Source organism: Pteronotus mesoamericanus, unplaced genomic scaffold (genome assembly GCF_021234165.1).
Source record: "Pteronotus mesoamericanus isolate MK-2021 breed Mesoamerican mustached bat unplaced genomic scaffold, CSHL_Meso_final contig_55, whole genome shotgun sequence".
Classification (NCBI taxonomy): Eukaryota; Metazoa; Chordata; class Mammalia; order Chiroptera; family Mormoopidae; genus Pteronotus; species Pteronotus mesoamericanus.
Window position 1 is genome coordinate 7,423,087 of NW_026555198.1, and position 24,289 is coordinate 7,447,375.

The following is a 24,289-nucleotide window of genomic DNA, read 5'->3' on the forward strand; positions in this document are numbered from 1 at the left end:
CCCCCAGGGTGTCACAACCAAAACTGTCTCCAGACATTGCCAAATGCCCCCTAGAGGGGCTCAATTTTTGTCCCTCTGCCCCCCATTGAGAATTCCATATTGATATTTGAGATTAGACTGGAATATCACTCTATGTCTCTAACTAGTGGATAAGGAAAAGTAACAGTCTCAAATTGTATATAGACTAACCTTAGACAACTAAAACTTCAGGTGAAAGCTGAAAAAGAGCTGACTTGTTCTAAGAGAAGTAAACAAAAACAAGATCCTTTCAGAACAAAAGGTATTTTTAAAATCATTTTTTCTGGGAAGACTTTAAAATACAATTGATCACAGTCCATAAGGTCATTTGCAATAGGCATGTACATATATCATAGTGATCATGCCCGTGGATATGCTGTGCTGTGGGTACGCAGAGAGCAAGAGGACTGGGAGAAAAATCTGGAACTAGGAAGACTGCAAATAAATGAGTCAGGACAGCAGTGCAGTAGAAAGTCAGGAAAACAAACAGAAATCCAGTGCAATAAATCATTCACAAACACAGAGTCATCACACAAGACATCCCCAGAAACAGAAAATGACGCGAGGCAGATAATATGTGCGGCTCCACCAAGAGAGGAAACCCGTAGTCACACAGCCTGGGATTTCTCTCCCACCTCCATTTGCTTTTTTCCCCCACCTATGGAAAGAGTCATCTGGTAAATCTGGCCTGGAAAGTGGCATGTGGTAGTCACTGACAATCGTTTCCTAGGTTTTTGGACTCACTTGTGTGGCAAAGGCATATTTGTGACGCTGTGTCTACAACAAACAGGAAGTGAATAGATTGTGTCTGCTCTGACTCGGCTGGTTTCCATCCCGTTGTTGAATGGATGGCTTCTGTTTTTCAACAGGGCCCGTGGGCATTCATTTAGACCAGAAACGTGATGGGCTGTATCTGCTTTCTCATTTTCCAAGTGAAATTTAGAATCTTCCACGAGAAACCCCAGAACACCTCTATGATGTGCTAAAAAGCCCTGATGAGGACATTTAAAGTGTCAGAAGTGACACTTTTCCTGTCATGTATTTCTTATCTACTTTATTGTCTTTATAGCACTCATTACTATCTGAAATTCTTTTTTTCCTTGTTTATTGTGTCTCCTGCATGGAAATATGTATTCTGTAAATGCCAGGCCCTTGCTGTCTTGTTAACTGCTGTGTCCTTAGCATCTGGAACAGTGCCTGCCTGGCCTGTAACAGATATTCAATAAATGTTGTTGAAGGAATAAATGAATAAATGGGCAACGAGCAATCGGAGGAAACATTCCTACCCAAGTAAGAAATCCCTTTGAAAATGTCAATCTCAAATTATTGTGCCTACCCAGAAATAGCGCGTTATCTGCAGATATTATCTGTCAACCTGCTCTGTGTTTGGAGGTGTCAGTAACGGCATGAACAGGGACCCTGGGATTTCTCAGTGAACCACAAATAAGAAAATCACTCAGTTCTCCGCAATTTTGATACCAGCCACTAAACACTGAATACCAGCCTGAGAACTCAAAGCAGCATTAGTGGTATGGGTTTAAAAGACAGGCCGTGGAGTAAAGCAAGTAATGAAGAATTATGTTTTTATCTGCCCTCATACAATTAAATCTTGACCTCCAGCTGTATTTAAATAGGAAACAGAAATTTTTGAATTTAGATATTGTTATAGTGTCTTACAGATGCCAGATACAAGGCATGGGATTAACACTTCTTACAGAAGAAATCACTGCACTAACTAGATCCCAGGAGCCAATACTCGCAACAATGAACAGAGACTATAGTAGATGGGGAACAATATGTATGACTAGCTCAGTGGATGAATGAACACTAGCAGCTCAGTATCCATCCCCAGTCCAGCCTCTGTGCAGTGGGTATTCTAGATCTGAGAATCTATGGTATGTCACCCAATTAAATCCTGGTAAAAACAAAGTAAATGGTTTAGGTAAGGGAAAATTGCATCAAAAATATTGGTGTTTTGAAAGAGGAATTCACAGCTTGGCAAGGCAAGCTGTGAACATTCTGCTTCCTTGAAAGGAAGAGGGCGAGCACAGCTTTTGGAATGGCTCCTCCTGACTAAGGAGCTCACGGGCTACAAAAGATTCAATTCAGTTCTTTGAAAATTATACTGTCGAGGGGAATACGGCTTCAGTTTGCTCAGTTTTGTTTTTATGCATAGGCTTACTTTTAATGAACCCATACGACAATCATTTTCCTTAATGGAGAAGCATTATAAGGAATTTCGTTGAGCCCCGGCTGGTGTGGCTCAGTGGGTTGGGCATCCTGCTGCAATGTGAAGGATCATCAGTTTAATTCCCGGTCAGGGCACACCTAGTTTGCAGGCCCGATTTCCACCCCACCTCCCCTGCGGTTGGGGCCATGCAAGAGGCAACTCTTCGATGTTTCTCTCCTTTTTCTCCTTCCCTTCCCCTCTCTAAAAATAAACAAGAAATATAATCTTTTAAAATTTTTCTTTGGCCAGAATCACCATTCAACTTTAGCTTATCTCTGAATACAAATAACACAGTTCATTTAGTTTTAAAATATAAGAAATGATGGGGGTATAAGAATTCAAGACCTCTTTGGAATTTAAGATGCATTAAGTTGAAGAGGAGCATCAATAAAAACTATGATCATTCTCAGTCTTGGAAAGAAGAATGATTACAACATACTGACTGATCCAGAGAGAACAAGCTAACGAGGAAGACAATTTCAAATACAAAATCTGAATACAAATGTCAATGTCATTTATTTAGAGCTCAGTACCTACTCTGTTTCTTTTAGGGGCATGATGCTAAAGTAGTCTGGGTATCCTTTCTTGACTAACAAAAGGAATACGGCTACACATGAGTACGCTTTGAAACTAGCATCCCTTCTCTATCATACAAGTTCAAGCATTCTGAGATTCCAACATGGATTCTTCCTTACTTTCTTAGCAGTTTGTTATCTGTACATCAGCACATGATTAAAATCGCCAAAAAAGGTGGCACAATGCCTTAGTTATAAATAGTGAAGTAAAATATCCCCTTTCCAAGAAAAAGGAACACTGCATTGCAGTGCTCAAGTGTTTTGGAATAAGTTATGCTGAAACCACTGTTTCCTTCATTTGTAAGTAGTCACCTCTCATTTATACATCATAAGAATGAGTAGTGGCAAAAAGGGAACAGATTGGATTATAAAGCCATGACTCAACAAAGGAACTCACAAAGTACAGACTCAGCTATCTATTCTCCATTTCTTTTTTCACTCATGTTTAAATGTATTAAGGTCATCAGTTAATTCAAGGGCAGAGAAATGTCAGGTTATTACCACAAATGTCAAATGCTCATGAATGTGGAAATCATTATATTTTGCTATCAAAATGAGATTAAAAAATTTTCAGAAGTAGGTATATAACCCCAAGTGGTCTGAAATAAGTCTGTTGTGGAAAAAGGACTTGGGAGAAAGGCCAGGCCACAGCATTGACCCCAGCTGTTCTTTAGACATTTTTCCTTGAATTTCCTCTCACCCTTCTCAAGTTATTTCAGTATTAATGTAGTAAAGACAGGTAGTTGCTAACCCTTTTTTTCCTTCCTTAGCAACAGTACCCTAAACCTGTTGACCGTGGCAATGCGCTTCACCAAATGACTGCATTTTTGAACCTCCCTAGCAGTGAGAATAAGCAGGAGGACTAAGTTTTGGCCAATATAATATAAGCAAAATATTGCGTGGGACATTCAGGGGGTTTCCTTAAAGATAACTGACTTCATTGTTTAAGAGGCCTTGTTCCTTTTAATGACTGGAACACATATGCAATGGCTGGAGCTTCAGCAGTTGTTTCAGACCACATTAGGAGAGTGAGACAGGAAAAGAAAAGGATTCCTGCCTGGTGGCTTTGGAATTGTACTTCCAGCACTGGATGTCTAGTCCTGGAATTATTTTATTTTTATTTTTACCTTATATACTAAAAATAAAAATCTGGTTAAGTTCTTGCTGGGTTCTCCTTTGCTTAAAGCAATAGCTTTGTCATTCAATGGTCGTCCAACAGGAATCCCCAGTATGTGGTGATGGGAAGAAGGAAACTTTATTCAGTGCAAAATAGCTCAATTGCAATACAGCAGGGCTGTGAAAACAGCATGGCTCTGAGGTGGCCCTGGGGTGAGGCAGCCGCAGAGCCAGATGGCTGTGGGGCCAGGCCCCTTTCCAGCTAGACAGCTCTGCTCTGCTCCTTGCGGGTCTGGTTAGCACTGCTGTGTGCCAGTCTGCTCTGGCCTGCGCTAGTCTGCTCTGCTCTGGAGAGACCTCATCAGCGTTTCAGCTCCAGCTGGGGAAATGCAGTCTTTGGTGGGAAAGGTAAGTGCGCTCCTAGTCCTGGAATTATTTTAGATGAGAGGAAAATAAACGTTCCTATTGCTTAAGCCTGTAGCAATTTGGATTTTTTGTGTAAGGCAGTTGAATCAAATACTATTTGATATAAAACACCAATAAGAAGTCCCCAAAGCAAGAAGAAGAAGAAGAAGAAGAAGAAGAAGAAGAAGAAGAAGAAGAAGAAGAAGAGGAAGAAGAAGAAGAAGAGGAAGAAGAAGAAGAAGAAGAAGGAAGAGATAGGGAAAAAGCAGATGCAAGGGTATCAAAGAAGTGAAAGGGAACAGAATCTGTTCTGTCCAAAATATGCCTCTTTTGAATAAGGATTATTTTAGGCTGATTTTTTAAAAAGCAGACATGAGAGAAGTTCTGAAAACCAAGTACAAGTTGGTTACCCTTTTTAGAGAGACATTTGCATTTATGGGGGAAATTTTTATTTGCAAGGGTACCTCCCTCTCTGTACCAGGAATGGGAGGATGTCCCCGCATCTGGAGAAACTCATCCATGGAGAAGACATGGACTGAAATCTTCATAACAACCTCACTTTCTTTTACTGTACTTTGCCAGAGAACCTGGTTCTCCCCTGCCCAACATTTTCTTTTGGAGGTGGTATTTAAGGTGGGAGCTTGGGTTATAGGTTGGGGAGTTACTCAGTTTTCCTGGGTCTTTCCCTTGTATACAGGAGGTATTCATGTTATTAAACTTCTGTTTGCTTTTCTCCTGTTAATTTGTCTTTTATCACAAGTGGTCTCAGCCAAGAACTACAAGGGTAGAGGGAAAATTATTTTTCCTGTCCTACACAGGCTCAGTTTTTCAACTGTAAAGTGGGAGTATGGTGTTGCCTACTTAAATGATTGTTATATGGATTAAATGAGATAACTAAGCATTTAGCTTAATGCCTTAGCTCACAATAAACGTTTAGTAAATGCTAAGTGGATGAAGAAATGAGTGCATGTGTGAGGACTACATACCATGGAGAGGACTAAGAGGGCACCTTTGAGGAGTAACAGTCTAGTTTGGGAGGCAGAAAGCCATATTTTGCAAATAAAAGAATATTACATATTCTTCACCAAGAGCTTATGGATGGTAAAAAAACAAAAACAAAAACTGCAGAATAGCCCTGGCTGGTGTGGCTTAGTGGACTGAGTGCTGGCCTGCGAGCCAAAAGGTCACCGGTTCGATTCCCAGTCAGTCACATGCCGGGGTTGTGGGTCAGGTCCCCAGCACAAGATGGTGCAAGAAGCAACCACACATTGATGTTTCTCTTGCTCTCTTTCTCCTCCCTTCCCCTCTGTCTAAAAATAAATAAATAAAATCTTAAAAAACAAACAAACAAACAACCCTGCGAAATAATTGACTAACCAGATTGGATGGTACAACATCGTAATCTAGGCAGATCACTGACCTTGCAAGGATCAACAGAATGAGATGAGGATGGAATACTGGGGACAAATTAAAGGTTCTTCTAGACTAAAGACTTATTGGATAAAGTGTAAATTTTCTCAGGGTTGGAATGCCCGAGGAACTAACTAGATACAACTGCATCTAGTAGCAAGCACAGTTCTGGTACCTTATATCCAAATATTCTACTTTTGACCCTAATTTTTTGATTTCATGTTATGGATGGAAAAGGAGGTTCCATGGAAAGTAACCTCACAGGGTGATCTGATCATAAATTACTAACAGCATTGTCGTGGTGAGCAGTCACGCCTCAGGCAAGTTTTTAGTAAAAGGTTTACTTATTTTGCCTTAAGCAAGCCGTGTCTATTGTTTTTTGAGCATCTAATTCCTGCCTCTTTGAAAAGCCTCTTTTCAGACTCCTCCTTCTTACTGATAACCACGCTCAAGAAAACACAGAACCTCGTTAACTGTCCTGTCAACCAATCCCTGCCTTGCTTTTCCCCACCTTTCTATAACCTTACGTTTTCTCCTTAATTTCAGATGCATAAAAGAAGCTGCCAAACTGTTATTCTTAGGAGCATTTGAGATTTTGCTGCCCATCATACGATGTTAGTTTGGCTCAAGTAAATGCTTATAAGAATTCCCTAAAAGTCTGGACATTTCTTTTGTCGACAAACTCGAGACAGGGGAGTGATTGACAGAGCTGGAACTTTTCCCCTAACTTTTCCATTCACAAAGATTCAACTGTAATAATAGCGGTAATTCTCTAAATGCCTGAGCCGTTTAAAATTTTGAGTATTTTCACCGATTATCTCTAAATTTTCACCACAGTACCTTAACATTAAAACATTTCTCCCATATTAGCCCTTACCATCGTGGCTCAATTGGTTGAGCATCATCCCAAAAAGCAAAAGGCCTCAGTTTGACTCCCAATCAGGGCACATGCCTGGGTTGCAGGCCTGGTCCCGGTTGAGGGGTGTGCAAGAAGCAATTGATCGATGTTTCTCTCCTTCTCTTTCTCCCTCCCGTCTCCTCTCTCTAAAAATAAATAAAATATATTTTTTAAATCATTTCCATTTTAGATGTGCCGAAACTGAGACCCCCCCCACAAGAAGGGAAGTGACTTGCCCAAAGTATGAGATCAAATAAATAGATATAAAACCTACCTTTCTGGCCTCCAAGATGAGTTAGGGATCCTTTCTCTCTTATGCTTCAGCACCCCATGACAGTCTCTGGACTGTGCTGTCTTCCATACCAGATCTTCTGAAAAGGAGGCGCTTGTCTTACACACCTCTGTGTCCCCAGTATCACCTAGCATAGAATGGATACTCCAAAAATTTTTAATGAATGCAATAAACATTTAATAAGTTAGTGAAAGGGTAAAAAAATGAATGGATGGACAAACTAACTTGAGTCTCTCAATATCTTTGGTAAACTGTGTCTCAATGAATGAAAATCCAACATATACAAAGTGTCTGTGCATTCCTCCCTTGCTGGCAATTGTTTACTACAGTAAGTTCCCTTTATTAAATAACTAGAGAGAAAAAATATATATAGTATACTTTGTTCATGTAGCTTTCAACCAGCTTTGGAACAAATGTGTATAATATCTTCAATCCAAAATATTAAAAGACGATAGATACCATTTTCAATTCACAATAGTATTGTATATTTCTTAATAACCAAATAACAGCATTAACAAGGAACTAAATTTTCCCTCACTGGTGTGGCTCAGTGGGTTGGGCATTGTCCTGTAAACCAAAAGGTCACTAGTTCAATTCCCAGTCAGGGCATACGCCTGGGTCTTGGGCCAGGTCCCAGGTTGAGAGTGTGCGAGAGGCAACCAATCGATGTTTCCCTTGCACATCGAAGTTTCTCTCCTTCTCTTTCCTCATCTCTTCCCCTCTCTCTAAAAATAAATAAATAAAACCTTTTTTTTTAAAAAGGAACTACATTTAATGGAGCTTCTACTATGGGTTAGAACCTGCAGTCGGTTCAATATTGTCCTTAAAACATGCATATTTACCCAGAACCTCAGAATGCAACTTTATCTGGAAGTAAGGTCTCTGCAGATATAATTATTTGGGGATCTCAAAATGAAATCATACTGAATTTGGGGTGGCCCCTAAATCCAATGATTGCTTTCTTTATAAGGAGGAGAGATTTGGACACAGAAAGACACACAGACACAGATTAGACAGAGACCCAGAGAGACTGGAGTGACGCTGCCACAAACCAAGGGTCAGCAAGGATTTTCAGCAACTTTCGGAAGCTGGGAAAGCAGCATGATTTGGCTTCTCCCTCCTAAACTCCAGAAGGAATCAACCTGGATTTCAGAAGTTTGCTCTCCTGAACTATGAGAGAACGCATTTCTGTTATTTTAAGCCACTACATTTGGGGTGATTTGTTACAGCAACCCTGGAAAACTAATACAGAGACCTAACAAATGTTCTTCTTTAATCTTCACAACAGCATGGTCAGACAGAAATCATTATGTATTTTATAAAGATGGTGAATCAGAAAGAAAAGGTAACCTCTTTTATTCATCTGACATGAATGCAGTGCATAGTCTGTGCTAGACTCTGCTGTATACTAGGAAGCAGGTACATAAATAACCACACAAGGAAGCACAAATTATAAATGATCAAGTTTGAACCTAGGTCTGCCTGACTCCAAAGGCATGATATTCTCCTCACATTGGAAAGCAATGATCCTACAATTCTCCTCAATCATGTGGTGTTAATGGGATCCCAGCGCTGTCTACAAAGCCTTCAAATGTAGAAATTGCAATTCACTGATGGTCCCATTTGTGTCTCAGTGCTTTTCTCCCAATAAGACCAAGCAGGGCAACAGGCCACATGCTTTCTGCAAACAAAATACTATGGGTGAAATTTATCCCTTCAGATTAGGGGCTGAAATAACTTCTCTCTTCCTTAGAAAGTGAAAATGTTATTTTTGCAGATGCTTTCCTACTCCACTGCAAAGAGGGATTTGTATCATCTGCTCACTACATCTGGGTCAAGGGCAGTATGGATAAAGATAATTGTTTTGTTTCATTGAAAGCCCAGTACAGTATAGGAAATGGAGTAGCCAAAGAACTTATATGCATGATCCATGGACATGAACAATGGTGTGGGGATTGCCTGAGGGAGTGGGGGGTGTTGGGTGGCAGGGGGCAAAGGAGGGAAAATTGGGACAACTGTAATAGCATAATCAATAAAATATAATTTAAAAAATAAAAATAAATAAATGAAATGAAAAAAAAGAAAAGAAAAAGAAAGCAAAAAAGGGTTTGTTGGATCCCAAGCTTGAGTTAGGAGCCTAAAGTGCAAGTATCAGCAATGCCTCACTTTGATCTATTTCCCTAGGAAAATAAGGATCCATCTGCTCCTGCCATGAACTGTGGTGGGTTTGAGGTCAAACAGAACTGGAGTCAAGATCTGACCGTGTTACAGTGACAAAATTGTAAATCTCTGCATAAAATTAGAAAATCATTCATTTTTCTCCAGTTTATAGATGATGAAATTGAGACCAATAATGGTGAAGAGACTTGGCCAAGGTTATGCAGAACACCAGAAAGGACAGTCAAAAATAGAAAGCAGGGTTTATTCCTTTAAACTGATGATCTTTCTACAAATCATGTTGTATCTTTGAGCTTCAAAACTCTTGTTTGTATATTAAGGCTAAAGACATCAAGCTCAGCATAACTAATAGGGTTACTGTGATCACCAAATGAGAGAATCTGTGTGAAAGACCTAGACCTTGGGCCAAGCACTTCCCCATTGCTGGGTCTCAAGTTCAACTACCTTCAAATGAGGAAGTTGCACTACGTGATTCCTCAGTTATAGTATCTGTTGCTTCTCTGTGTTTTGTGAAGTGTAAAGTGGTATACGAAACGAATGGATCTTATCCCCATATTTCCATAGTTCCTGAACTGAACAGTTTATCCCCAATAGACATGAGTTTTCCAGTATAAAGAAGGAGGTGGGATGGGAGTGTTTCTGAGGGTCAGATGAGGAGAAACTCAGAATTGTAACTAATACCCCTGATGAGTACCTTTAAGAGGTTTTTAGAAATTTTTATTTGTCATGTTGTTTAATTTTTATTTATTTACTGTAAAGATTTTATTTATTTATTTTTAGACATAGGGGAAGGGAGGGAGAAAGAGAGGGAGAGAAACATCAATGTGTGATTGCCTCTTGTGCACCCCTTACTGGGTACCTGGCCCACAACCCAGGCATGTGCCCTGACTGGACCTTTAACAGTTTTTAGAAAGGCAATTTAGAGGTCATATATAATGTTCTATTGGTCACATCCTGAAAGGAAGAATCTGCTACATCTAATATTAACCATTCATCTATCCATTCAATTGTCCAGTTGTTCAACAAGTAATCCTGAATACATACTAGGTATCGCTTTAGGCTTTGTGGGGTAGGCAGTGAAAACAACAGGCAAAAATTCCTACCCTCATGGTTTACTTTGGGGTGGGGGAGGGATGAGAGGTAGTTAGACAAAAAAGCAAATAATAGCATATACCAAGTTAATTGCTGAAAAGGTATGAAAAATAATGAAGGAAAGAAGAAAGACTGGTGGGAGGGGTAAGAGCTGTAACCTCTGCAGAGACCTGCAGATGAGGAAGTTATCTTGGAAGATGCCCAGGGGAAGAGTACCTGGGCAGTAGGGGGTGGGTCCAGAGATGTTAAGGAGTGCGGAAGTTTCTTGGGGGCACACAGGCCCCCAAAGTAATATGAACTTTTATTAAGAATGAGATGAAGCTTTTACCACCAAAGCTTTTGGAGTACAGAAGAATATGATTTGATATACGCTCTAATAGGATCAATGAGGCTGTTCTCCCGAGAGCAAACTGAAGCGGAACAAGGATTGAAAGAGGGAGGCTGCAGAGGGCATCCAGGTTGAGTTGGGACAGTGACTCAGGTCGGGATGGTAGGGTAGCAGCAGCGATGGCTACGAGAAGTGGTCAAATTATGGCTGCATTTTGGGTAGTAACCAAATGAAACCAGGGCGTTATTTCAGGTGTACTATGTAAATCACTAACGTTACAATTATCTCTCATGTTCAGACTGAAGGAACTGCAAACTTTAGAGTACGATTTTGTGTTCTCCGGGGTGGCGGGAATAGTAAACCTGATTGCCTGGCTTTTGACAAAGGAACCCACTTACTCTTAAATCTTTGAAAAAGATTTTGTGGAAAAATTCTCTTCTACAAATATCCTAATGTACCAGACACTTTTTAAAAATATATTTATTTATTTTCAGAGATAGCGGGAGGGAGGGAGAAAGAGAGGGAGAGAAATATCAAATCGGTTGCCTCTCAAATGCCCCCAACGAGGGTCCTGGCCCACAACCCAGGCGTGTGCCCTGACAGGGAATCAAACCAGCGACCTTTTGGTTCACAGGCCAGCATTCAATCCACTGAGCCACACCAGCCAGGGCCCTAAAGCTTTTAAAGAGGGGTTATATCCCTGGTATTTTTTTTTCCTTTTATATTTTTAGTTGAAGTTTATATTTTTATTGGGCAGGTATTGAAATATGTGCCCTGGCACTGCACAGGGTAACTGAAGGGAAAACAACTGTGGGGGGCTTAAAAAATTAAAGATTGCAAGAGCATAATGTAAACAAGAAAACGTCTGGCAACATTGATGTGCAGATGTTTCTTCCCAGCTAAAATCAGACACGTTGCCAAAAAGTCACAGGTGTACAAGGCATGTGAAAACAAGAGAATACCGAGTGAAGAGATTTATATACAATACAATTTCATTCATTTGAGAGATTGGGCACCATTTAAACAGAGTTTGGAAATACTGGACGATTCATGAAAGGGAATATCAGTAACTCCAAAATCTAGGTAGGGGAGAAGGAAAAAAGATGGATTAACAAGGATCACAGGAAAGCTTCTGCTAACCAGGTTTTGTTTTCTGCTCCTTTGTGAGGCTTGACCATAGTCTAATGTAATTGGGTTCAAATTGTTTATTTAACCAGCTTGCAATGAAATGTAAATAAAAATAACCATCAATATCATTGTTGACACAAATGAGAAATTTATATATACCAATTATTTCTCCCTCAAAATATTTTCATTGATTTTTGACATGCACAGAGACACCTGGCCCAGGGCTAAGTGATGGCTGAAATCCCATTCTTTCAACACTTTTAAGTCCTGAGTCTGGTTATAGGAAAGAAGGGCATCTATAATTCTCATATAAGTTTCTTTTCCTTCTTCACTGTGTTGGGCCCTTTGAATCTGGAAAACCACACTCTTCAGTTCTATAAATTTATTTACTTCAGAAATTCCCTCTTCCTTTTCTTAATGCTTTCTTTCTAAAACTCCTACATTCATTCCCGGAATCTCTAAAATTTATTTCTTATTCTCTGAGCATCCCCTTTTATGGATGGTATGTCTTCTCTTATCTTTGAATATACTAAGGGTATTTTTGTAGTAAGTGAATGTTTACTAGTGTAACATTTTAATTCCTTAAATGATTTTTTCACAATATGTTTACTATTTCTTAGCCCTAGGGCTTACTATAAACATTTTAACATTCCAGAATCCACTTACATTTATGCTGACTTAATTCCAGTGAAAAATGTTATAACTTTATATAGCTCCATTCTCTATATAATTATATAGCTTTATTCTCTTTCTCCCTTTTTGTACTACTAATGATAGCTATTAATAGATCTACATGTATACAATCCTAAGAATACATTATTTTAATTATTACTTCATATAATTTCATGTAATATAAAGAAGCTGAAAGAACAAAAGACAAAGCATATATTTATAGAATGTATTATATTAATCTGACTTACCATTTCTTGTTCTCTTCCTTTATTCCTGTGGATTTGAATTCTCATCTGGTCTCAATTTCTTCCTCAAATACAACTTTGCATTAACTACATCCTTTGTTTTGTTATTGTCAAATATATTACTTTTATGAATGTTATAGATCCAACAATACAGTCACATACATATTTATGTAATTTTTAAAATCACTTAACAGAAGGAAAGCAAATATGCATTTATATTGTCTTTATAATTATACAATTACCTTCACCAGTGCTTCTGATATTTTGTGTGGATTCGAATTTTGGTCTGGTGTCACTTGCTTTCAGTCCGAAGAACTTTTGTACTTTCTGTAAGCCAGATCTGCTAGCAAGAAATTCCCTCGGTTTTTGTTTATTTGGAAATGTTATTTCCCCCCTCATTTTTGAAAGATAATTTTCCTGGATCTAAGGTACTTGGTTGGAAATCTTGGCCTCTGTCTGCTATACCAAGGGTCCTACAGAACAGCAGCAAGACACCCAGCTCAATAGTGTTCTCAGAAGCCCCCAGGCATCTAGAATGTGCCAGGTACCATCCATACTTCAAGGCAGGTGAGGCAGAAACCAAAAGCTCCCAGGAACGCTGGAATGGTGGATGCAAGCTCTACTCCTCTCTTTCTCCCTGAAGGAGAGGCTGCCAAGCTGTGTCAGCCTGTTAGTGTACCACAAGTCCTTTGGAGCAGCAGTACAGCGCCCAACTCTTTTTTTTCTCAGTGGCTTCTGAGTATCTAGAGTATGCCATAGCCCATCAGCACCCTGAAATAGGCAAGACAGAAGCCAGACCATCAGGCAGCCATCCTGAAAAGCCAGAATTCTGGACTATGGCCCAATCTTCTTCTTCTCTCCCCAAGGAGAATGGGGAGCTGGGAGTTTCCTTTCAATTGGGTGGCACTGTGCCAGGGGAGGGACTCTTTAGAGAGGGTGCCAGGAATTTTCCTACTTGCTCCCATGGGGCTGGTTTTGCACTTGCCTTGGGCTAAAAAGTCACTTAACTGGTTTCTGGATTTCTCACAAAGGATATTGGTCTACAAATTGTTGTTAAATTGGTGTCTCCACAGGGGGTCTGGGGCTTCCTATTTTGCCATTGGGTGAGTGCGGAGGGGAAAGATCAAGATCTTGCTTTGGAGATGCTAATTTAGATTGGCCTATAAAGCAATCAATTGGAGGAGTTAATCAGGCAGTTAGATTTGAGTCAGGACTTCAGGGGAGAGGAACTGCTTGGGTTTTGACTTCTGAAAAACACAAGGATGGAAGCATTATGATGGTAAGTGTTTTTGCATGTTTGTTTAATTTTATTTTGTTTACTTCCTAGAACAACCCCTGGCTCATATAAGAACTATAAATATTTATTAAATAGAATTTGCACAGTCTCTATAAGATAGTGAAGATTTAAAAACATGTATTGTTCGTCTATAAAAAAAAAGAAAGAAAAATCTTTATCTTTTGTAACAGTATGGATGGACCTGGAGAATATTATGCTAAGTGAAATAAGCCAGTCAGAGAAAGACAGATACCGTATGATTTCACTCATATGTGGAATATAATGAACAAACTGAAATAACAAGGAAAATGTTAGTTTTCACTTGTTCAGAGATGAACAAGTTAATTCAGAGGTGAACTTGTTAGTTCACTTGTTAGTTTCACAGCCTCAGAGATGGAGAGCAGGATGACAACTAAGGAGGGTGGGAGAGGTTAGGAGGTGGAAGGATTGAGCAAAAAGGAAAAAGGACTCATGGACATGGACAGCAGTGTGGCGATTGTGCGGGGAAGATGGGTACAAGGGGTCTAAACTGTAATGGAAAAAATACAATAAAAAGCCCTGGCTGCTGTGACTCAGTGGATTGAGCACTGGCCTGCAAACTGAAGGGTCTCTGATTCGATCGATTCCCAGTCAGGGCACATGCCTGGGTTGTGGGCCAGTTCCCCAGTTGGGGGCATGTGAGAGGCTACAGAAGGATATATCTCTCACACATCCATGTTTCTCTCCTTCTCTTTCTCCCTCCCTTCCCCTCTCTAAAAATAAATAAAAATAAAATCTTAAAAAAATACAGTAAAAAATAAAGTACTAAAAAACAAAACATGTGGCCAACACACCATGTTGAATCAGAAGTTCATAGTGACAAATGTCTATCCTTAAATTATATATTTGACTTCCTGGAAGTAAAGTAGATATTTTAACCAAATATGGTAAAAAGAGGATGATTAAATTTTTTTAGGGTCAAACTTCTTATGAGGTTATAAAGTCTAGTGATTTATTTCATCATTGTTTGAAATCTGGCTCTGAAAAACCTCTAGAAGTGTCACTCCAAATATGTTTTTTTAAAGATTTTATTTATTTATTTATTTATTATTTTGATTGAGAGAGGAAGGTAGGGAGAAAGAGGAGAGAAACATTGGTGTGTGATCGGTTGCTTTTCCCGTGCTCCCAACTGGGGACCTGGCCTGCAACCTAGGCATGTGCCCTGACTGGGAATCGAACCTGTGATCCTTTGGTTCACAAGCCAGAGCTTTATCCACTAAGCCTTACTAGCCAGGGCCCAAATATGTTTTTTATCGTACTTTTTCCACTCCCATATATTGCCCCATACCCTCTTCCACCTCCACCCACGCCCACAATCGCCACACTGTTTTCTGTGTCCATGAGTTCTTTCCTTTTTTTGCTCAATCCCTCCACCCCTACCCCCCACACCTTAGCTGTCACCTTGCTCTCTATCCACGAGTCTTTCTCTCTTTTGCTTGTTAGTCCAGTTTGTTCATTAGAGTCCACATATGAGTAAAATCATATGATAATTATTTTTGAAAATGACAGCATTCTTAGTATAGTTACAAGGCATCAAAGGTTACCGGTTTTAAAAGGCTCATGAAACATGAGTATTAGTAAGGTACCAGTACTTCTGAATAAGACTCTGCTCATTTAGAAACTATTCATTATGTTGTTTGTAATTATTTTAAATATTTAGAGCAGAAGAGTATGATACACACACACACACACACATTTGTGTGTATAATTATTTAATCAATTAATTAGGTATGCAATCCATTTGCTGATTTGTTAGTTTGAATCTAATTAGTTAGCTAACAACTGAAGTTTTGAACCATTCCAGGGCTGGTCCTCAGACTGAAAACACAAAAATCAGAAGCTCACATTCTAGTGCACCTCTAGAATCCTTCAACATTTTTCCTATCAGATCTGTTTAGATCTGTGAGTTTTCATGTTTAAAACTTGAAATAAATAACATTCCAAATACATGAATTGCCTGGAAATATTGTACAGGCCTGGCTGCCTTTGTATCTATAGGATAAAAGAAAAAAGCAGGCCCAGTAGTTTGTGTGTGTTCTTTGCAGTGACTCCCTCTGCCGAGAACTTCAACCTATTTTCATGGGATTCTGCTGCCTGAGAACACTAAAGGTATAGCTGAATTCTACACTAGATTTTGCCACATCTGGTTTAAAACTAGATTATTGCCATATGTAATTTGAATGAACCTCTCATGTGAGATGCTGTGGAGTGTCTGAAGGGACAGATAGCAGGGGTTTCACCCAGCATACAGATAGGTTGAATGACTGGTGAATTGGCTGCTAAAAAATGTATTGGGTTGGCCAAAAAGTCTGCTACGTTTTTTGCATATGCTGGCTCTAATAGCACTTATTTATCTTTAACTTCACTTGAAACAATTTTGTTAGATTGCATTTTGACATCTGTCATATCAGTGTGTGTAAAAAAAAAGCTTAATCAAAATTGAATTTTTGTGATGGAAGAAAATGTGCAACATTTTTGGCATGTTATGCTTTTTTATTTCAAGAAAGGTAAAAACGCAACTGAAATGCAAGAAAAAAGATTTACGCAGTGTGTGGAGGAGGTACTGTGACTGATCGAATGTGTCAAAAGTGGTTTGCAAAGTTTCTTGGTACTATTGACATTTTGGCCAAATAATTCTTTGTTGTGGGGCTGCCTTATGCATTGGAAGATGTTTAGCAGCAGCCCTGGCCTCTACCCACTAGAAGCCAATAGCGAGAGAGCCGACATACTCAAAATAGCAGAATCAATCAAGTTACTGGTGAAAATGAAAAATGTCTCCTGCTTTAGGGAAAAAAACATAAAGGCCTTTTTGGCCAGCCCAATACATGTGGTAAAATGTGGACTACATTTTGCTTGCATTGTAACATACCATTCTACAGTAAAGTTGTGGGGACCTATGACCCTCACTTGGCAAAAGAATATACCAATTGTAGAAAAATCAATGTGGTTTAGGTCTGTTTGCAACTCTATGTTTTTTGTACTTTTTATGGCACTTATTGCCCATCTTATGTTACAGGTTTTTAAAAATTTATTTCTTTTTAAAAAATGTCTTCTCTATTTATTTTTAGAGAGAAGGGAGGAAGGAAGAGAGGGAGAGAAACATCAATGTGTGGTTGCCTTTCACGTGCCCCCCTCCTGGGGACCTGGCCCACAACCCAGGCATGTGCCTCAGACTGGGAATCAAACTGGCTATGCCGGCACTCAATCCACTGAGCCACACCAGCCAGGGCTAAACATTTAATTCTTACCTGCACTAGAGTGAACACCTTGGGGGCAGGGGCAGTGTTTAACTTGTTCACTTTTATGCTCCTCTAGCGTTAGCCCCATGCCTTGAACATAACAAGCACTCAGTCATTTCTGAGCAAAGTTAACTCGTGAGATTATTACCTAAACTCAACTGAACTTGACCCCACACCTTGAATCTAATAAAAGTAAATGCGTAAGCATGATTGAAACCTGTGTAATCTGTTCAATAAGCACCTTTCTCTTTAAAAAGGTCATTCCTTTTTGTTTTTAGGTCTTTGTCACATTAATGAAAAACAAAAACTCAATTTGAAATAGTACCAATTTGCATCTAAATAATTAAAGAACCCTAAAGAAAAAGTAACCTAAGCCTTGGCCATGTGGCTCAGTTGGATGGAGTGTCAACTGGGGCAGGACAGTGAGGAACTAGGAAAATTCCTTGGCAACTAGAATAGACAGTTGAACACTACGGCTGAGCAATTTACAGCCAGCTGCAGATGGGCACCAGGGCGCAAGGCCCTGAGTGCTTGGCAAGGGGCAAAATTGGGAAAACAAGAGCCTCACGCCTAGGGTAACCTCCTGTCCCCTGGCCTCTCCTCCCTGGAGATAACATCTAGGCCTCAGTTGTTTCAGCTCCTGGTGCAGAAAAGCAGCAAAACCTTTTCATTTTCATTTTTTCAATGTTCAAATGAACATTTTTCATTTTCACCAGTAACTTGATTGATTCTGCTATTTTGAGTATGTTGGCTCTCTCTCGCTATTGGCTTCTAGTGGGTAGAGGTCAGGGTTGCTGCTGAACATCTTCCAATGCATAAGGCAGCCCCACAACAAAGAATTATTTGGCCAAAATGTCAATAGTACCAAGAAACTTTGCAAACCACTTTTGACACATTCCATGTCAAAACCAGGTAGGAGTCGCCAGAACCAATTGTTATGACTAAATGAGCCCTGCCCTGTCACTGACCAATCAGCGGAAACCATGACCTTGAAAGGGCACACCTAGAGAACTGGTGAATATTATGCTGGGACCCTCCCCTGTTCCCCTAGTTTCCCACCTGCAAGAGAGAGATACAAGCCTCCAGACAAAGGATCCAGCAGGCCAGTGTGCTCTCCTTCTGGGGAGCAGCCAGTGCCATTTCCTTTCCTCCGCTCCCCCAACCCCACTTCTTTCTTCACAGGCACGTGTCTCTTAAACTCTAAGGCAATGGGTAGCTGGCAGCTTGTCCCAGGCTAACCCCCTGAACCTGTCCTCAAAGCCCCCTCTTTTCTGACTTCCCAGTGGGCTAAGGCAGCCCAGCCTAGGCTCTCCTGTTGCTTCCTCTATGCTAAGCCCTTCCTTGTTTTACTGCCCTCAGCTTTAATAACGTACATTCACAATCCCCTGGACCCCAGTTGTGAAATCTTTCCTACACGAAATCAAGAACTACACATTACTGGCTGGCCCTAGGCAGACCCTCTCAGGGCCAGGCCCCCTGTCTGGTAATAAACCTGTGCACCAAAAGGTTTCTGGTTCCATCCCCAGTTGGGGTGAGTACGGGAGGCAACTAATAGATGTTTCTCTCTCACATCATTTTTCTCTCTCTAAAATCAATAATAAAACATATCCTTGGGTGAGGATTAAAAAAACTTAAGGTTTAATTCGTATTATGTGTATTGTAAAGTCTTAAGTGGTAATTTATTCCAAAGTGGTTCAAAATTCATAATTTTCACCAGTTTTAAAACTAATCTTCTACATTTTCTATTAGCTTCATTAGAACCAGTGTTAATTCTTTTTGAATGTTCAGAATTTGAACAAGGCAGTTGTTAAACTCGGCCTAGTATCTCGTATTTTATCAAATCATCGCAAATACGTTTTTTTGAACACAAATTTATTTTGTAGAAATGAAAACAAAACAATTTTCACTAAAAAGACAAAATAGTTCTTCTAAACAGTGGATCTAAAAGGACATAAGTATAACATAGCTAAGACACTCTTTTTTTGGTAGAAACCTCAAGTTAATACTTGATGAACATATATTTATGGGAGGTTTTTTTAATTTGCTTTTGCAAATCTACTTTATACTAAAATTTTTACTTAACATTACTGCTTAGGAAAACAAATGAGACTTTAACAAATAATATTACATTTCAAATTTAAAATCTGTATCTCCAAACTTTATATGCTATATGACTTACTTTAAGAAATATTTTCATTCCTTCTAAAGAAAACATATATATGTAATGTTTTTCTGCATTTTGGTTGTATAACGCACACACAAAATTTGGCTGGCTGAACGAAGTCAAAAAAGGAATCTTATCCATAGGTCTTATTTAGGATATTCTTGCCAGCCCAGTGATGTGAAATCACTGACACACGAAAAATAGAGTCCAGAGCCAGTCTAAAACTTCTATATTACCCAAATATACCATGAGTTGACTGTGAAAACGGTCAGCTGTGTAATCCCATGTAAGCTTTGTAGGATGCTTACTGAAAAGGGAAGAAGAGTTCTCCCTGGAATACAAAATGCCTTTTAAGGTGGAAGCTTCAGCAGTTCCTTTTTTTACTATTATCTACAAATATTTATTGTAACACTTGAATAGAACTACAGGAAGCCCATGGCACTGATAGAGAATATTGATTCTGTTAGGTCAGAAAAATGTATTCATAGAAAAATTGAATGTTCTTTATGTAAAAAATATCAGACTATTTTAAAGACAACTTTCAAAAATTCCTGGTAATAGCTAACAGAAAAGTAAAATTGGCCATTGGACGCTGTCTGTTCCAGAACATTGGACTCTTAACAGCACCTCCACTGCTGGGGGGAAAAAAATTAAGTCTGTCATGCAACAGGAAAACAAAAGACCAAACTATTCAGGAGCAACTGTTCCATACAGAGGAGAACTGTTCTACACAGAGCAGCCAAATCACAAGGTAATTTTTAGTATGAATATATGTAGTTAATTATATATTACGCAGCTTCCTTTAAAAAGCACTGATACTTTGAACAGTTGTATCATTTCAAAAAGAACACCACAAAGTTAACCATCACTAATACTCAGTATCTGTAGTCAATGTTCTGAAACACTGAGATTGAGAAGGCAAGTTTCTTTTGAAAATGGCTTAAACTCAATCATTTTTTAGGTTTTTTCTCACTGAACATCAAACTTTATTATTCCATAAAACTAAGATTTAGATAAGAAAAAGTGAAGTAAGTACCAACTCTAATTTAAATTGCTTAAGTATTTAAGTCTATAAAAGTAGGTTGGTAGTCTTTTTGTAATTAGGTTTTAGGCAGTTGCCATGAAACTGTATGTAAACTCACTATTCAGACTAATGGCAGAACCTGGTCCTATCCTGTTTCTATCAAGATCTGGAACCAAAGTTTAAACCTTGGCTATACCATTTAACAAGTAACATCAGTGTTAATACAGTCCTACACTCCAACAGACTTGATGGTGTGAGTACTGGGTGGGTTTTGTTTTGAACTTTACCATTCTGCAAGGGTTTGTACACAAGCTGGCTACAAGTCAGAGAGCCAGACACAAAGAGTGCAACAAGTACCCTTTTAAACAGTATATTGCGGAGAATGGAGAGCGCCTACCCCATCCGCTCGCATCGGGTGCAGTGGAGCTGAGTGATGGTGTCACTGGGCAGGGACAGGTGACAGGACAGAGCAAGCTGCAGAGGCAACAGGGCCATGTAGATGATGGAAACGCATCTCTGGCAATGGCCCAGGCCTCCAAGGCCACAGTGGTGGAATAAACAGCAGCAGCTGCTGTTCCAATCCAAACAGCAATGAACTACAATCAAAATCTTGCAGACTATACATTAACAATGTGAGTCAGGCAGCAAGTTCTCAGTCTGGGTGTCCCAGGTGCGGCAGTCCACCCCGAATGGTCTGGGTGAGCTGGCAGCCCCAGGGGCAGGCCAATGTCCTGAGTGTCCCTTTCCAGGCGGTCTTCATTTAGGGGGTAGGAAATGTGGTTTTTTCAAGCTAAAATTGGACCAGTCGATGGACAGTCTTTGTCGGGTCTGTCTAGCAGAATCCAAGCAGAATCTTTTGAAATGTTCAACTTCCCTCTCTGTCTCATCCATCTCCTCACTGTCTAGGTCGATATCTTTAGGCATAAAGACATCATAGAGCGGGTTGTTGTCTCCGTCTCCCTTCCTGTTTTCTTTGCTCGTGTCGCTGGGTTGAGGAGTATCTGCCAGCACTGGCTCAGTGGGGCAGGCAGGCTCTTCAGGGCCTAGGCTCGCCTTTTCCTTGACTTGGCTGAGCCGTTTCTTGCCCTTGTTCTCACTCCTGGCTTTTCTCTCCAATCTCCTCTGCTCCGCCAGCAAAACGAGGTGAAGCACTTTAGTATTTGGTTGAGTCTGGGGCCGGGGTTTGGGCTGGCCCTCTGAGGCTTTCGGGGACTTCCCTGTTTGTTTCAGCTTTTTGCCAGTCCCATCCTTGTGTTGATGCTTTGGGGTCTCCTTTGGCAGGAGGAGCTTGGAGTCCCCATGAGCCCCTGACCCTGTGTGGTCCTCACGTCTGGAAGGGGAGTGAGATGAGGTTTCCAATTTTTCAGTTTGCTCTAGGGAGCCACTGGGCATGTGTGCCTTCTCCTCCAGCTTTCTCTGTTTATGTCTTTCCCGCTTGGCTCTGCGGGTGCTGCTCACAGGCTTGGTCTCTGAGGTGTTTATGAACTGCAGCAAGTCCTCCACCGTCCGATGATCGACCACATTCTGCCTTTCTGCGCGCCGATCTGTTTTCTTAGGTTGCTCTTCTTTTCTCCTGGCCAGCCGTAAACGAAGCTTTTCTCTCATTTCTTCGTAACTTCTCCCTGTTGGTGTGGCTGAAGGCCAGTCGTGCCTGTAGAATTGACCACAGCATTCACAGTACCTGTGCTCCTCCTGAATGTTGTAGGTACAGGAGCAGGAGCTGCAGCGGGAGCTGTGCTCAGAGCAGCTGTCATTGTTTGCACTCTTGTCCCTGCTGCCCTGCTGTGGGTCACTGGCACCTTTGTTGCAGAACTGCTCTTCGGAGTCAGGACGTAAAGGGGCTGGCAAGGCCAGAAATGAGTCATCATAGAAGAAGTCCTCGGGGCGCTGCAGGGTTTCAGACCTCACGCTGGTCACAACCTCAATATGGCTGTGGGTCGCAACCTGAGTATCATCATCGTTGTAGGGCACAACTTCGATATCATCACTATTCACCAGATAAATATCAGCAAATTTAGCTGACAATGCAGCCACATCACTGTCAGTGCAAAAAGTTGAGGTAGAACCTTCGTCTGGGCGAATGGGTCTGAGCTGCTGCTGGGTTATAACGGGAGAGCTGGAACCTGACCCCGAGCTTGCCAATGACACAATGGGCTGGTGACTCTCAGAGAGACAGTCGGGAGCAGAACTCGCTCGGAGTGCCTGCTGGTGGCCACGAGTATTGCTGGGAACAGGAGGGTCCACACTGCTACACGTGGCAACATGCGAGTGGTCACAGTCATAGCCAGCAGACCTTCCCTGGCCGCGGCGGTCAGGCATGGCCAGGGGTGATGATAGCATGTACCTCAAGGCTTCTGCCAAGTTGTTCTCTCCAGTGTCTGCTTCCTTATCGGTTAAGTGCTCTTCAAGGAATTCCGTTTGTTTAAAACGCTTCAAGGCCTTTGTTAGCTTGGTTTTCACTGTCATTTTCTCAAGGACATAGGTGCTGACCCTCTTCTGGCTCTGCACCCACTTTCTGGCGACCCTGTGCAGCTCCTCCTCCAAGCACCGGCAGTGTTTCAGCAAGCTTCTGTATGCGCTCTGGTTGCAGATGTCCTCTGTCGTGGCTCCCAGCCTGATTTGTGACATCAGTGCTGGCAAGTTGCTCTGGAGAAGGCGATCCGAAAAAATCAGATTTTCAAATAGGTGTTTATTATGCAGTTCCCATGTCACGTCGAAAAGACTCAAATGCTCGTTTTCTAGAGTGACGAGGAAGGTGCTGATGGCGCGGGCCGACTGGCAGAGGGCACCATACTCTTTGAGGAGGCAGCATATAAACTGTTGGGCCTGCAGGGGGCTCCGCAGGGGGCTCTGCCGGGGGCTCTGCGTGCAGGACTGCGCTCCCTCTGTGGGCTCAGCATACAGCGGCTGCAAAAGGCGGATTTTCATGTCCAGCACGAAATCTCGTGCTACGTGATCCAACCGCTGGTACAGCTGTGAGGGGTCTACCCTGCAGAGCCTATCCACAAGCTCTTTCAACCTCTCCATATTTGGCACCACCAGGGTCCCTGTCTGGTGATATATGAAGCGGACCATGAAGCGCACTTCTGACCAGTAGTCCTGTAGCCGCTGTGACTCCAGATCCGTCTCTGCCAAGACGTTCATGGGCTCAAAGCAAGCCTCACTGGCACTTGCCGTGTCCGAGAGCGGTGACTGGGCCCCCTCAGCCAGACTCTCGCCCCCTGCCTCTGCCAGGGACCCGCCAAGAGGACCATAGGCGAGTAAGTCTTCGCCCTCTGCTGGCTGGTCAAGGCCACCATAAGTCTTAGAGTCCCCCAAGGTCCACCGGCAGGTCAAGCACACCCACTGTGTTTGGTACGACATACTGTTGCCCTCGGGAGCCAATTTGCTTGCATCCTTAACCCCACTCTTTCCCATTGTACCGTCTTTCCGCTCGGTTTTGCACAGAGCACAGAAAACGCCAGTGGGGTAAGGCGGAGCTCCTTGAGTCTCGCTCAAGTTCAAGGGAGACTCCCAGTAGTCTCTGGGGGCCTCGCCGCCCCCACACACCCCCTCAACAAAGGGCCTGTTTGCGGCCGCAACGGCGCCCGGGGTCATAATGGCGGTCTCCTGGGAGCTGCACGGCTCCTCCTTCGGGCAGACCCTGCCGCTGCTCTCCTGGTTGCGGTCCCCGCCTCCGCCGCCACCGCCCCGCTTGTTCTTACGGCGCTTGGCCCCTCCCTTAGCATTGGCCCGGCTCATGGCTGGAGGAAGACTGGCCGCGGCACTTGGCGGGACAGTGAGCACTCCGGGCACAACTGGCGGCCGAGGGTGAAAGGGCAGGAAGATTAAGGTGGCTGACCTGACCGAGGGTTGCGCGGAGTCACCTCCAAATAGGTGAGGAGAACAGGGTTGGCAGGAGTAGCTGGGCGGCCACTGGGCTGGAGAAACGGCAATGTAAGTCCACCGGCCGGTGCTGCT

The 24,289-nt window shown here is 41.7% G+C and overlaps 1 protein-coding gene across 1 annotated transcript; it reads right to left on the bottom strand.

Annotated features, from left to right (window-relative positions):
- Positions 1 to 21,085: 21,085 nt before the first annotated feature.
- On the bottom strand, positions 21,086 to 24,070 carry LOC129075538 (protein FAM193A-like). The gene has a single exon (XM_054579604.1). The coding sequence runs from the start codon at positions 24,068 to 24,070 to the stop codon at positions 21,086 to 21,088; it is 2,985 nt and encodes a 994-aa protein (XP_054435579.1).
- Between the last annotated feature and the right edge of the window lie 219 nt (positions 24,071 to 24,289).